Source organism: Acipenser ruthenus, chromosome 3 (assembly GCF_902713425.1).
Source record: "Acipenser ruthenus chromosome 3, fAciRut3.2 maternal haplotype, whole genome shotgun sequence".
Lineage (NCBI taxonomy): Eukaryota > Metazoa > Chordata > Actinopteri > Acipenseriformes > Acipenseridae > Acipenser > Acipenser ruthenus.
Genome location: NC_081191.1, coordinates 4,635,183 through 4,649,061, shown reverse-complemented (window position 1 = coordinate 4,649,061; position 13,879 = coordinate 4,635,183). Strand labels below are relative to the sequence as shown.

Here is a 13,879-nt window from a genome sequence, read left to right as displayed (position 1 = left end):
TGCAGATGGAATTGGCTTACATGGCATGGGAGCATGATGAAATTGGTTCTTTAATGTGATCAGAACCACACTTGAAATGTATATGATTTCAGCTCCCAGTCCTCATGACTCATAAAGACACATATTCTATCAGATTTCCTCCTGAAGCCAATGCTGTTGAAATTGTCTCTGTCTTGCTGGGTGCAACTCCTGTGATCCACATGAGAGGCAGATAATAACTGGCATGGTCACAAAATACACATAGACTTACTCTTTGCAAACAGATGTCACAATAGATATGTCAGTCCAGGTTGCATTGGTTTTGTTGAGAATCGATCTGCTTTGTTAAACATGGCGTTGTGGATTGACACTGTAGGTTACATTTTTATTTCATATGAGAACTGTAGGTTATGCGCAATGAATAAAAACATAAAGGCATTTGTTCCATCTGTGGTCATCAGTATAGTAGCTTAATAGGGCTGCAGCTGACTTGTGAATAAAGACAGTTTTGTCTCCACAAAGGTTTACTATACTTGAAATGTATATGATTTCAACTCCCAGTCCTCATGACTCATAAAGACACATATTCTATATATATATATATATATTGTGGCAGAGTAGAGCGAGAAAGGAGATCTAGAGACCCGGTCGGTGCACCACCAGGCACAGTTGTTCGCCTGGTCCCCTATTTCCCTACGCGGACCCTGCACAATTGGCTGAGCGCTGCCCGGGTAGGGAGGGCTTAGGTCGGCAAGGTAATCCACGGCTCACCGCGCATCAGCGACCCCTGTGGCCGATAGGGCGCCTGTGGCTCTGCAGCGGAGCCGCCAGATCTGTGTTGTCCTCCGGCACTATAGGTCTGGTAGCATTGCTGTGGATCTGCAGTGCGAAAAATGACGGCTTGGAAGGAGCACGTTTCGGAGGACGCGTGTTCCAGCCTCCGTTTCCTGAGTCGGCGGGGGGGTTGCGAGCGGTGAGCCGGGGATACAGATAATAATTGGGCATGCTAAATTGGGGTGAAAACCGGGGTAAAAATAATTGGCGACGACTAAATTTAAAAAAAAAAAAAAAAAAAAAAAAGACCTATATAAAGGCAGGAGAAGCCGTGTGTGTGTGTGCGTGCGTGCGTGCGTGCGTGTGCGTGTGTGTGTGTTTGTGTTTAAAAAGTGTTTTGTTAGTGTTTTGCCTATGATCTTAATTGATTCATGGTATTATTATTTTATTATTTATTTATGTTGGGGGGATAAGAGTTATGTGGGTGCTGAGTGAGAATTTTTCCACTCACTCGGATCACTGATGAAACCTGTTCAGCAATGCTCTGAGCTGCTCCGGAGGAGCGGAACTGAGCATGCTGTTAAGTGAGTTCTTTCACTCAGCTGCTCAGTTACTTAACACATCCTGTATCTGCAGCAGTGTTTATAATGTCACTGCACTTGTCCATGATGACACAGAATGATTTTAGAATTCTGAACATTTGGTCTCCATGGAAACAAGAAATCCAATTTGGAACTTTGGTTTCCAGGGAAACAAGAAACCAAACAATTTAAAGAATAACATAGATTTTTTTAGACAAAGCCAGTGAAAGCATTTAGCACTTTTAATACCTCAAACGAATGCTTTCAAATGAACTCTCTTCCTGTGAAAGACTTTGCTGGTAGGTTTTTATGTTTGTACGTGTGTGTGTGTGTGTGTGTGTGTGTGTGTGCATATGTGTGTGGGCAGGTATTACTATCAATGTGCAGACAAAATTTGAGAAAAAAAATGACGTGGGGATGTCTCCACTTTGTAAAACATGTTTTTAAGAACTAAATTTGCCTTTAAAAAAAAATGAAAGTATATAAATATTTAGTTTGTTGTCGACTTTCACCCTGTGTGGAGTTTTGTCTGACTGGAATTAGAAATAGTAAATAAAAATATACTGAGAGTCAATGAGAAGTCCTCACAAATAGAGGATTGCAAATGTGTGTGTGTGTGTGTGTGTGTGTGTGTGTGTGTTTTAAACCAATAAAAGGCAAATTATTAATGTTTTGGGATTTTTCAAAAAGAATATCTTTGGAATGTTATTAGTTAGGTGATAACTGCTGTCAGATACGTCGTCTCCAGCTACATTTCATGCTTCCTCTTGTTATGGCTATTATACAACAAATGTTTCAGTCTTTCCTGAATTTTAATAAATTAAGTCTGTTTAATTTATTTTCTGCTTCCACTCTGAGTGTGACTTCAACCAAATAAGCCATTCGGTAAGGCAACCGGCTGCTTTGGCTGTGCTGACATCAGGACCCTGTGTGACATTTGTTTATCCAATCTGTACTGTGTCGTGTTATCGAAGGATATCACAATTTGTTATCAGTGAATGGCTGAGTGATTCCTTTTGTCATATGAATACAGGAAACTCCATGAACCTTTGGAGTACTGTAGTAATTCAATACATGAGGATGGTCAAATAATAAACAAACTCTCAAAGGAGATGAGTGGGTCGTTTCCAGCCATCTATTACAACAATATACCTAGGACTGCGTGTGCATTCATAAAATATTCTGTTTGTAACTACCATATATGGAAAGGAAAGTATGTTTAAATCTAAATTAAACAGAAGAATTCAGGGGCCATTACAGTAATTAACTAATGCAAGACAGATTCTAAAATGAGATTGGGTACAATTCACTCTGTGGTGTTGTATATGATAAAGTCATTCAACACTATGTCTTTTGACACTTGTACATTTCCCATTCAACGTATAAAAAAGTCTTATGTAAAACATTGTCCAATTTCCCTGCAGGATTTCAAACTCCCATATATGATTTCCAACAAAGCCTTAGGCTTAGTGACTGTACCATCCCTGGGAGGGCTGCAAAACAGCCAGAGTGCTGCACTCTCACAGGGTCACATGGACATCAGATCTACAGACCACCTGAAACACCCACCAAGAGCCAGAAATCGAAAGCTTCCAACCCCAAGGAGACACACAAGTCCAGCTGTGCACCTGTGCTCAGCAGCACAGTGGTGACAAACCAGGAATCTCATCATCTGGACCCCAGATTCATCCAAGCTGTCTCCACCAAGGTATGTATGGGTGGGGAGACCCAGTATAAGTGCTCCAGCTGTCTCCGCTTCTATGGAAGCCTGGCTGGCCTCCAGCTCCACATTGCACACGGCTGGAAGGAAGGGTTCAGCTGCAGGGTTTTCTACCAGAAACTCAAGGAAATGCAGGAGAAGAAGCGGGCACAAAAGAGTAGCCAGGTGTCGACCACAGACACCCAGAGCCATTCTCTTTCTAATGAAAGTGATACCCAAAGTGGAGGAAGGAAGAGCAAAACCAGCGAGGAGTTATTAGAACCAGCGAGGAAAAAGCCGGACGTGGCGGGTTCTATTCTGAAATGGCTGTTGAAAGTGGAAGGACCTGACACGTATCAGTGATTACTGACGCCCTCCAATCTGAACACAAATTAAATAAATTCTATCATATTATTATGAAATACAGTATGATATGATTGTATTTAATTAACAATAAAATATTAATAAGGCAAATCTGTTCAATTTGTCATTTTATAATTTAAAATACATTGCACACATTTGGACATCCACCATCTATTAATATATATTTTTTGCAAACAGATATAGTGGATTTTTTTTTTTTTCAGAAGTAAGCATACCGCTGTCATCATTACAACTTACAAGTAACAGTTTGTTCTGTTTAAATTAAAACTGTTTTTACATGCATTTAGACATATTCACATTTATTATTATTATTATTATTATTATTATTATTATTATTATTATTATTATTAATAATAATCTTGTAATACCTACATAAAGTAAGGTTAGCGTTAAGGATAGGGTTAGAGTTAAGTTTAGGATTGAGGTTGGAGTTTTGGTTAAGGATATGGTTAGAGATAATTGGGATCTGTGAAACCAGACAAGGTGTAGGACAGAAAATAAGTCATTTATATTAGTTACACTAGGTTTAAAATGTGCGTCTACACCTTTAAATTACAGATTTGAATGAACGCATGTTGGCATATAAACTGTTTGGGTTCTTGCATGTTGATGGGGTGGTTGACCTTTATGTAGGATATGCAGGAAGTGAGAAGGAGAGAAATGTGTGTGGAACGTGTAAGTAACCCTAAACATGGCACTATCCCTTTATGTAGGGGATACAGGAAGTGAGAAGAGAAACGTGGGTGGAACATGTAAGTAACCCTAAACATGGCACTATCCCTTTATGTAGGGGATACAGGAAGTGAGAAGAGAAACGTGGTTGGAATGTGTAAGTAACCCTAAACATGGCACTATCCCTTTATGTAGGGGATGCAGGAAGTGAGAAGAGAAACGTTATTTGGAACGTGTAAGTAACCCTAAACATGGCACTATCCCTTTATGTAGGGGATACAGGAAGTGAGAAGAGAAACGTGGTTGGAATGTGTAAGTAACCCTAAACATGGCACTATCCGTTTTGCTCTGTACACCTCCTAATATAGTGTGCTCTCCCAATAAAGGCTCTCCCAGTTAAACCCACTTATTATTATACAAGCCTTACTTTCTTATGAGCCATTTACTAGCTGTAGAGTTATCCGTACCAGCATTGTCTAAAATATATGGGTAACAAAATGATAAAATGCTTTGACAGGCATATTAATAGAATACACTAATATGCACCGCTAATTCATTAAGGTTAGGGTTAGGGTTACTGTAAGGGTTACAGTTAGGTACATTCTTCAAAAATTGATTTGAACAAAATCTCTCAATTCTGTTCAAAATGTTCTAATTTCAAGCCTTTCTGCTGCAAATTTCATAAAGCGCCATCATTTTGTGACTTTTTAACTCTGTTCCCTCCACCCAGTGTAGAAGCTGGAGTCACCAGAGTTGAAAGGTAAGGACTGCATAACAATTCTATTTAAATCCTCAAAGAGGTCCCTGGTGTAAGAACTGTTTTTCATGTTTGTAAATGTAGTGCTTATCAATGATGAAATGGCACACGGAACGGCGAAACCCAGACCTTGAGCCAATCCAGACATCAGACTCTCCCACCTTGAGCTGTGAGTGATGTTTTGGGTTAAGATACTGATAAAAATGTTAGTTGCATATTAAACACAAAATAGAAGTTGACAATACTGGTGTAACAGGTAGTGTTTTGTGATGCCATTATGTATTGTGACCCCTGCTGGTTAGATGAGCTGAAAAACATTAAAACTGCTTGAGCAAACATGCCTGCTGTAAGGGTTATGAATTAAACATGGAATTAACTACTTTGTCATGCTATAAGGATGAGACCAGACCATGTTTCAAATTTTAACAATGTTTTTCATTTATTAGTTCTAAATGCCCACATTACATTCTACATTGAACGTTATTGTACAGATACAATATGGACCAATAGTATTGACAGAGATTAACCCCTGGAGAGACAGCCTCAGACTGATACAGCGAAGGTCCACATATGTTACTGTGGTTAATTGTTTACCATATTTTCCTTGCCCATACATTTCTGCACATGCTTTAATTTTTCATCATTGTATCTTAAGTAACGTGTGCAACTCTACTTGTGACAAAGTCACTTCCAGCAAACTGGTTTTTCTTTCATGACATTTGCATTCAGCACTGCCACTCTTGTGCAGTGGATGCTTGGTTTGGGTGTGTGTGGCTTAGCAGACAGATTTATTGACCTCATACAAGGACAAGGATGTCAGCAGCACTGTTTATGATGTCACTGTACTGGTCCATGATGCCACAGAGGGGCCACTTGGTGAAATTGTAAATAATTGTAACGTTGGTTTCTAGAAAAATAAGCAATTACAACTGCCAAAAACCTTTGCCTTTAGAAACATGGAATAAGTCTTGCAGGCATACATCACAACTTTCAGAGAAAGTTAAGAAGAAAATTTCACTTTAAAGAAAAATGGACTGTCCACCATATAATTTAAACTCAAGAAAAGTTAAGGAAGACTCTTCTACTAGAGAGAAAGATTTTGCAAGTAACAGTAAGCTTTATTTTTTAATTCTCAGTCTCAACAAGCACCCTCAAAAAGGCTGTATCATCAGATCACTATACCTGCACTACAAAGAGTACACAAGAAGCCACTCTTATCATGATTACAGGTAGCCACAGAACACTTAGAAACATAATATTATTTAACATGCAGATAGAGGGTTTGTTGCTCTAGATACTTTTTGGGTGGGATTGATATCTGTTTTTATATATCTTAATGAACATCCAGGGGGGGACTTGTTTTGATCGAGTATACTGAACTAACTTAAAATGATCTTCAAATGAATTAGTTGGGACTAATTTTTTATTTTATTTTTTACAATTCTCGACAGGTTACTCTACTAGTCCCACTCAATCAAAGACCATTGATTATTCAACCCCTGGCATAGCTCCAAGACACTCTGAATATCTCTCTACTCTAGGAACAGGCCAGTCAGGTTCTCCCTTTTACAGCAGCTTACCTGAAAGCCCTCCTGGCACTTCTGAGGCAGCCGTCTCTCAGTACCATCCCCCCAAACCAACCCAGGTAGAGACATGTGTCTCTAGCAACTCAGGCTCAGATTCTCCTCTCAGCAGCACAGTGAAGGGACACCAGGCAAGGGAACCGCTGGACCCCATGTTCATGCGCACAGTCACTGCCAAGGAGTTTGTCTGTGGAGAAAGCAGGTACAAGTGCTCTGCATGCCTGCGGTACTTTGAAAACCTGGGGTGCCTGCAGTCTCACATTGAACAAGGCTGGGAAGAGGGGTTCAGCTGCAGGGTGTTCTATGGCAAGCTCAAGGTTATGCGGGATCGGAGCCTCCAAAAGAGAAGCCAGAAGAGTCCTTATGTGTCTACAGCAGAGTCCCAGCTCAGCTCCCCTGCCGACAGTCAGAGTGGAGGAAGGAAGAGCAACAAGGAGAAAAAGTCTGATTTGATTCAGAAATGGCTTTTAAAAACTGAACTGCCTGAAACGCCACAATAATCCATCCCTTATATTCATAAGCGGCACTTTCAGATATTACATGGTTTGTAATATGATATGAATGTGTGAAAACAATAAACCCCACAGGAAAAAAAAAAAGCTGAATAAAAAGAAATTGCAAAATAATCTAATTTGCTGAAATGTTACCTCACATTCTCAGGGTGTCTGAGATAGTCAATGTTGAGAGAGATTTAATAAAATCCTTAATAAAAAGGCACTGGTTGACATGTTGTTATACTAATAAAATATAAAAAGATATATTTTTAGCACTTTAATGTGTATGCCTTTGCGACAGTGAACTGTATCCATTGTAAAGTGGGGGTATGGATTATCACTCGTTATTTACGTTCATTATGTAGGGTTGTGGCAGGCAGAAGCACAAGCGCTGAGTGTGTGTGGGAATGTAAGGTTGGCAGGGGTGGAGTTAAATCTATTTGGTGCTAATTAGGGAGTGGCAACATAACGAAGAAGAAATCCTTTGTCTGGTGGAGGAGTTAGTTTTTTTGTTTATTTGTTTGTTTGTGAGTTTTGTAGTTAAGGCTTATTTTAGCCCTCTTGCCACATTATTTTGTTCCTGTTTTGTACATAACATAAACTGCAGCTTTCTGTCTGTGGGTCTCTTTCCTGCTGGTAACAGCCTGGGCCGTGATGCTACCCTGTCACAATGCTATAGAGAGAAAACAGGCAATTTCTTATTCAGAGCAACACACAGCAGATAGCAGAAGTAGTAAAAAAAAAAAAAAAAAAAAGGAATAGTTTTTATGTTTCCTTTTTTCTCTGGGATGCAAATTTATTTTTCAATGGCTGCTAGATTATGTTGAATAAATCTGTTAATAATGTTCCTAATGATAAGGCAAAAATGGGGAAAAATGTCAGGTGACCTTGACTTTAACCTCTTATCTGTCTGGTAATCATTTGGGAGGTTCATAGTGATTACTATTCATATGAAGGAGCACTGATTCGTTTTTGAGATAATATGATCAAAGGTGACTGATTGGTGGCCATTTTTGGCTTTCTATTTGGCAGGTGGGTTAACAATTTCATACCCTAATGTATATCAGCATTTTCATTTAAACACTAGTTTTTGTCTAAAGTTTGGTTGTCACTTGTACTATTTATGATGTCACCATATTTTTTCAGGATGTAACAGAGGAAATCTGGAGTTATTTGGAACTGTGGTCTCCAGGGAAACACAGAACATTTTTTTTATTAAAAACATAAACAATCTGTCAGGCAGTTCACATCTTTCATAGATAAGGATTTTGTTTTTTCTCCTAAAAAATGGACCTTTCAGCCACCAGAAGACTTCTACAGAAGGACTCCTTTATTCCACTGAAAACAAGACATAAAGACCTTCCAGGTAAATATCCAAACAAATACAACAATTTGGCCTAAATTCAAATGTCCAGATTAGTCACATGTTTGACTCAAGCCCCTATTGGAGGGTCAGAGCATCCTTCAAAACACATGATATGAATCTTGTGTTACCCCTACCTAATATATACCCTGCAACACCCTATTTGGCCCTATCGGCAAGCCTATTCTAAATCTGTTTCCATGGATATTTTTAAGCACTGTAAGAGATGAATATTAAATGATACTGAAGCACACACTGTTTTATCACCAGGCTTAATTTACATTAATCACACTGCACTTGAGGATTTTATTTTCTTTGTGAGCAGATAATACTTCCCCTTCCTAAACTTAACAATACATATATTATTTTTTCTTTCAGGTTTTGCAACTTCAAGCCACTGTCCCAAGGAACTACTCAAGCTCATTTTATTTTCCATCTCTGCCCAACCTCAAAACGGTCAGAGCGCCCGGTTACTTCCAAGACTGGCATCTCATTGCTCCAGCGCCATCTTTACAGGAAAGCGTTCTCAGAATCCCACAGAGGACGACCACAACTCAAACTCCCCTCTTCATGGAACATGGGAAGTAAACCAAGAATCTGACCTCCTAGACTTTAAATTCATCCTGACTGTCTTCTCCAAGGAATGCATGGGTGGGGAGGTCCAGTATAAGTGTGCCAGCTGCCTGCGGTACTTTCAAAGCCTGGAGTCCCTCCAGACCCACATTGTAAATGGCTGGAAAGAAGGGTTTAGCTGTCGGGTCTTTTACCAGAAGCTGAAGGAGCCCCAAGTAGATCAAGAAAGACCAAAGTTAGCTGGGACTTATCCGAGCTGAAAAGAAAGACCAATGCAATTCAGAAATTGTCATCAACCCAAATTGATGAGGGGCTTTTTTAAAGAAAATAAATAATTAAATATTTACATTAGTTTACTACCTTTGTGATTAAAAGCAATGTGCAAAAGTGCAGTGTTTTGGTGGTGGTTGGCAGGGATGGGGTTAATTGCTGTCCCTGCCAAAATCATTTTTGTTTGCACTAACTACCTTAGACACCTGGCCACTCTACCACAAGCAATAAAAGCCTTGAGTACTTTATATAGCTTGTTTGTCATTTATTCCAATAGTACCGATAAACTGTAAATTATTGCAAGTCTTAAGACTGTACAGTATCTTCTTTGTGTGATAATGAATGTAACTGTGCTATGTTGTTGAAGAAATCTCTTTGAGGTTTCCAGGAAATAAGCCAAAGTGCTTTGTGATGGTGGTCCACTATGAAAGGCGCTATATAAAATAAATATTGATTGATTGATTGATTGATTGATCTCCCTCAAGCCCCTGACTGGTATATTATGTTAGAAAAAAGAAATGAAATGGGTACAGTCTATATACAGCTATGGCCAAAGGTTTTGCATCAGCTAGCATTTTAGGATTGAGACAATAAAAAAAGAACTATATGAACATAATTGAGATCTTTTATTTAACATCATGTAATCAGACTGCAAAATCATATCGTAAAAGTCTACTGGAAGCCGAGTGACCCGATGAGAGGCTTGGATAGGGGCTTCTAAACAGCTATTTTTCTTGACCTTTCAAAATCAAATCGATGTGGTGGATTGGCAGGTGCTCTTGAATAAGCCCTGCCGTAGGGGACAGCAGGAAGGTAGAAACCTGGTTTTAATAATTGCTTAAGCAGCTGAAAGCATGCTGGTAAGGATGAAGCTCCCACTCTACCCCGCTGAGGGTCAGCATGGGGAGGTTCGACCAGGTTCTATCCTTGGTTCTACACTTTACATAAACGATGTTTCTGTGGAATTTTCTTTATGTTATGTAATTAAAGGACTAGTACTGTTTAAAATCTACAGATAGTTATGACCTAGTATATCTAATGTTAAAGAATAAGAGTAAATATCTTCCAGTGCCATTTTGAGATATGTATTACATTTCCCTTGCAATCCTTATGAATAGAAAAGTAGAAGTGACATACTGTACTCGCATGTATGTAAGTGTGAAGTACAGTGAAGCATGGGTAAATCAAATGACCCTCCTTCTTGACCTTTTCAGGATCCTTCACTCCATGAAGCCTAATCAACATGTTGACCGCCCGTTGAACTTCACTGCAGTCCAAAACACCAAAACACCTTTACAATATTTCCACTACACACATTCAGAATATACACCATAAAGCCAAAGACAGCATCAGTTGTGAGAATTATTGTAATTGTTCAAGTGAATATTGCTAATATTAGGGTGACCAGACGCCCCGGTTTTCTATCAAAGGTCCTGATGTCCCAACCTTTTGCTCAAAATCTTTAAAAAGTCCTGGTTTTCAACCACTTCATAGTACCTAAATACCTTTTGTCAAAATAACAAAACAACCAGTTTTAGTTTATGGCACCTTAGTGTGCCATGTGTTTTCATTTGGTTGATATTCAATATGAATCTACAATTGTCTGTAATATGGTAATTTCGTAGCTGTTCAGTTCTGGCAGGACTGCAAGCACCTGAATCGACCACCTTTGTTGATACCATCCAAGACATGCAAGGGTAGAACAGTCAAGAAAAATGGCATGCAAGGTATTTATTAACTAGCTAACACAGGGCTGTAAGCGATCAGTAAAAATAAACAAACAAAAATACTGCTCTGAGCTATCATTGAGATCTTAGTATAGCCCCATACCTTTAAAGCCTATACACATCTCTTATGATAATAATTTAAAAACTTATTTAAAATGAGTTCTCCAGCCATACAAGGCTCTAATTAAGGGCACATTGATTCGGAAGTGCTGTGATTGATGACTGCACAAATCACTACGAACAAACTGTCATTCACCCACAACATTGTATATGTTTACAATTTTAGATAACCCAGTTAGTTAAAGTCACATAGGTTTCATGAATTGTAAAAATGATTTTTAAAATAAATTTAAGGGCAAACTCAGTACTCCGTTCAGATGGGTGTTTCCTTGTTTTCTGAGCTAAAATCATTGCGCATGCCGGGCAAGCACAGTACATGGCGTACCACATTTTAACTTGTACTGCAAAATAACACCATACCTGTATTTATTTAATTATTTTTTTAATATCAAGTATTCCGCTCTGTCAAAATAGTAGTCGTTCTAATGATAACAAGGGGTGAAATATAATGATCACTTGGTCTTATAATAATTAAATTGTGTTAATTTGTTTTCATCTCTTTTACAAATGACAAAAACCCTGCTCTTCGTAAAAAAATAAAAATCTTAGCGAAAAATGCTTTTCTGATGGTTTGATTCTTTTTTAAAAGCCAGAGGCTTCAGTACAGCGAATAATTTCAATCAAGGACCAATACTGTAATTTCCATACGAAGGCCTGATAACTAGGAACTGGAATTAATTTAGGAACTGGAACTTGCAGAGTCTTTGATATTGGAGAGATGATTCTGTTTAATCAAGGAAGAAACATTACATTAACCAAGTATGAATCATAGTATTGGGGTTAAGGTTAGGTATTTAGTGTAGGAAGAAAAGTAATAGAAATATGTTTCATGTTTCATTAACTAGATGAACAAGCAGTAAACAAACAAAAAAAATCAAACAGAGAACCTCAAACAGATATCATCAAAAGGAAAACATACAAAAATACATACTTTATTAGGTTGAAAGCAGCAGCCGATTCAACAGTTTCAACAACTGACACAGTATGTATTATTTCAGCATAGAAATAAAAAAAGAAACCTAAAAAAACATATTCAATGACAGACGTAATGTAGTGCAATGGATTTGTATACTGTGAGGTACTGTACTACGTACTATGTGTCAATAACAGTATACCATTTTATAGTGTAATTGGTTTTATTTATCAAAGCTAGAATGGTTTTCATTTATCAACCCTATTTGCCTTGTTGCAGTATCATTCATTAGTCACCACCAATTCTAGCTAAACATCTGTCCCTTGAAATGTATGAGTCCTTTTGTGTTTCCATAATTGATCAAAATGCTTTCATGAGTACCAAAACCAAGGTGCTTAGCTGTAAAAAATGCAACCATCTTTAAGACATCTACTTAGTGTACCGTCTGTTCGAACTGCCATGTATGGATCGCGTTCTTTTAGCCATCTAGGACCCACACTATGGCACTCCCTACCCACTTGCTTCCACTTGCTTTCCCTTTTTAAAACACATACAAAAACATTTTTGTTTGATCAGGTTTTTAGTTAAAATTCTTATTGTAGTGTATATATATATATATATATATATATATATATATATATATATATATATATATATATATATATATATATATATATTGTAGATTTTGTAGACTAAAGTGTTGCTTTTTGCTTTTTCCTTTGCTGACTATGTAAGTGCCCTGTGTATATGCTGCGCTATATTAAGTGTAAATTTGATTGATTGAAGAGAGTAGGACAATGTGAAAGGTGCATTTACAGTAGCTATAAACCAGAAAGATATTGATTAACACAGCTAATCACACCGATGTGCACTCAGAAATGATTATCTTCGAAGATCTATAAATTGAAATAAAACAGGGAAGAACCAAAAAAAAAATGTGTCCAAATTTTTTCACAGAATGTGTAAAAAGAAAGGTTTGCAATTGTATTTCTGTATGTGTGTGGGCCCCCCTCTGGCATCGGGGCCCCATGCGCTTATCTGGGTCGACCGGGGCTGACGTCGGCCCTGCCTAAGGATTGGGGGTCACTGCTTGGCTAAACAGTTTATTAATATAGCCGCCTATGTCACTGTTTTTATCACCAAAATATTTTTGCTCACTGACAAAGCCAAAGGTCATTGGTAAATGGAAAATTGTATTTATTTTTAGGGTTTTAGCTTCTTTCTTTTTTTTAAATGTAGAGTGAAAGACAAAAGATGATTCCTCTCAAACCATGAGAATTTACATTCTCTCATTATGTCTTTTTTTCTAAAGGAGACGAGACTGCATTGACAAAATATCGGAGGTTAAGTGCGCTCCTAGCTCCAAAAGCCATTTATCGTGGGCTTTTACTTCTGAAAGTGTAAAAACCATACAGATTTATAGTGTGCATGTGGGAGTGCAAGTCTGATTAATAAAGCACGTGTAGCTCTATGTATAACAATTCTTTTTTGATATACTGTATGAAATTAGTGTTTTTGGTTATTTTCCAAAATGCTTGAGCATTTCTTTTCTGTCAAAATATGTATAGTAATAACTCGACAGTACTTGCACACTTTCCTTTGCTGTCTTCCACAATGAAATCTCTATGCATCACACAGAAATTTTAATGTACCAAAACAGGATTTTGTTAAAAATATTTATTTGTTTGTACTATTAACATCTTTGTTTTTATTGTACAATGCTAACTAAAATGCACAATAGTTTTGAAGAATCATTGTTTCGCATCACATTATTTCCTTTTCAACATCAACTGTGTTTTACACAGTCAGGTTAAAAGTAGGCCTTTATGAAGTAGGCTATACTTTTTTTTTTTTTTACTCATAAAACCTTTTTACGGAAACCAAAAGGGGTTAGGTTGGATTACAGCAGGGATAAACTGCAACAGCTGCAGGAGTTAATTAAAAAAATGGATCTCAACATTAAGAAAATTATCATTGCATTTTTTAGACA

The 13,879-nt window shown here is 37.8% G+C and overlaps 1 protein-coding gene across 1 annotated transcript; it reads left to right on the top strand.

The window, feature by feature from the left end:
• The first annotated feature begins 1,521 nt into the window (after positions 1-1,521).
• Positions 1,522-3,497, top strand: LOC131732258 (spermatogenesis-associated protein 46-like). The gene is made up of 2 exons (XM_059021075.1): positions 1,522-1,633; positions 2,759-3,497. The coding sequence occupies exons 1-2, from the start codon at positions 1,603-1,605 to the stop codon at positions 3,394-3,396; spliced, it is 669 nt and encodes a 222-aa protein (XP_058877058.1). The 5' UTR covers positions 1,522-1,602; the 3' UTR covers positions 3,397-3,497.
• The last annotated feature ends 10,382 nt before the right edge of the window (positions 3,498-13,879 follow it).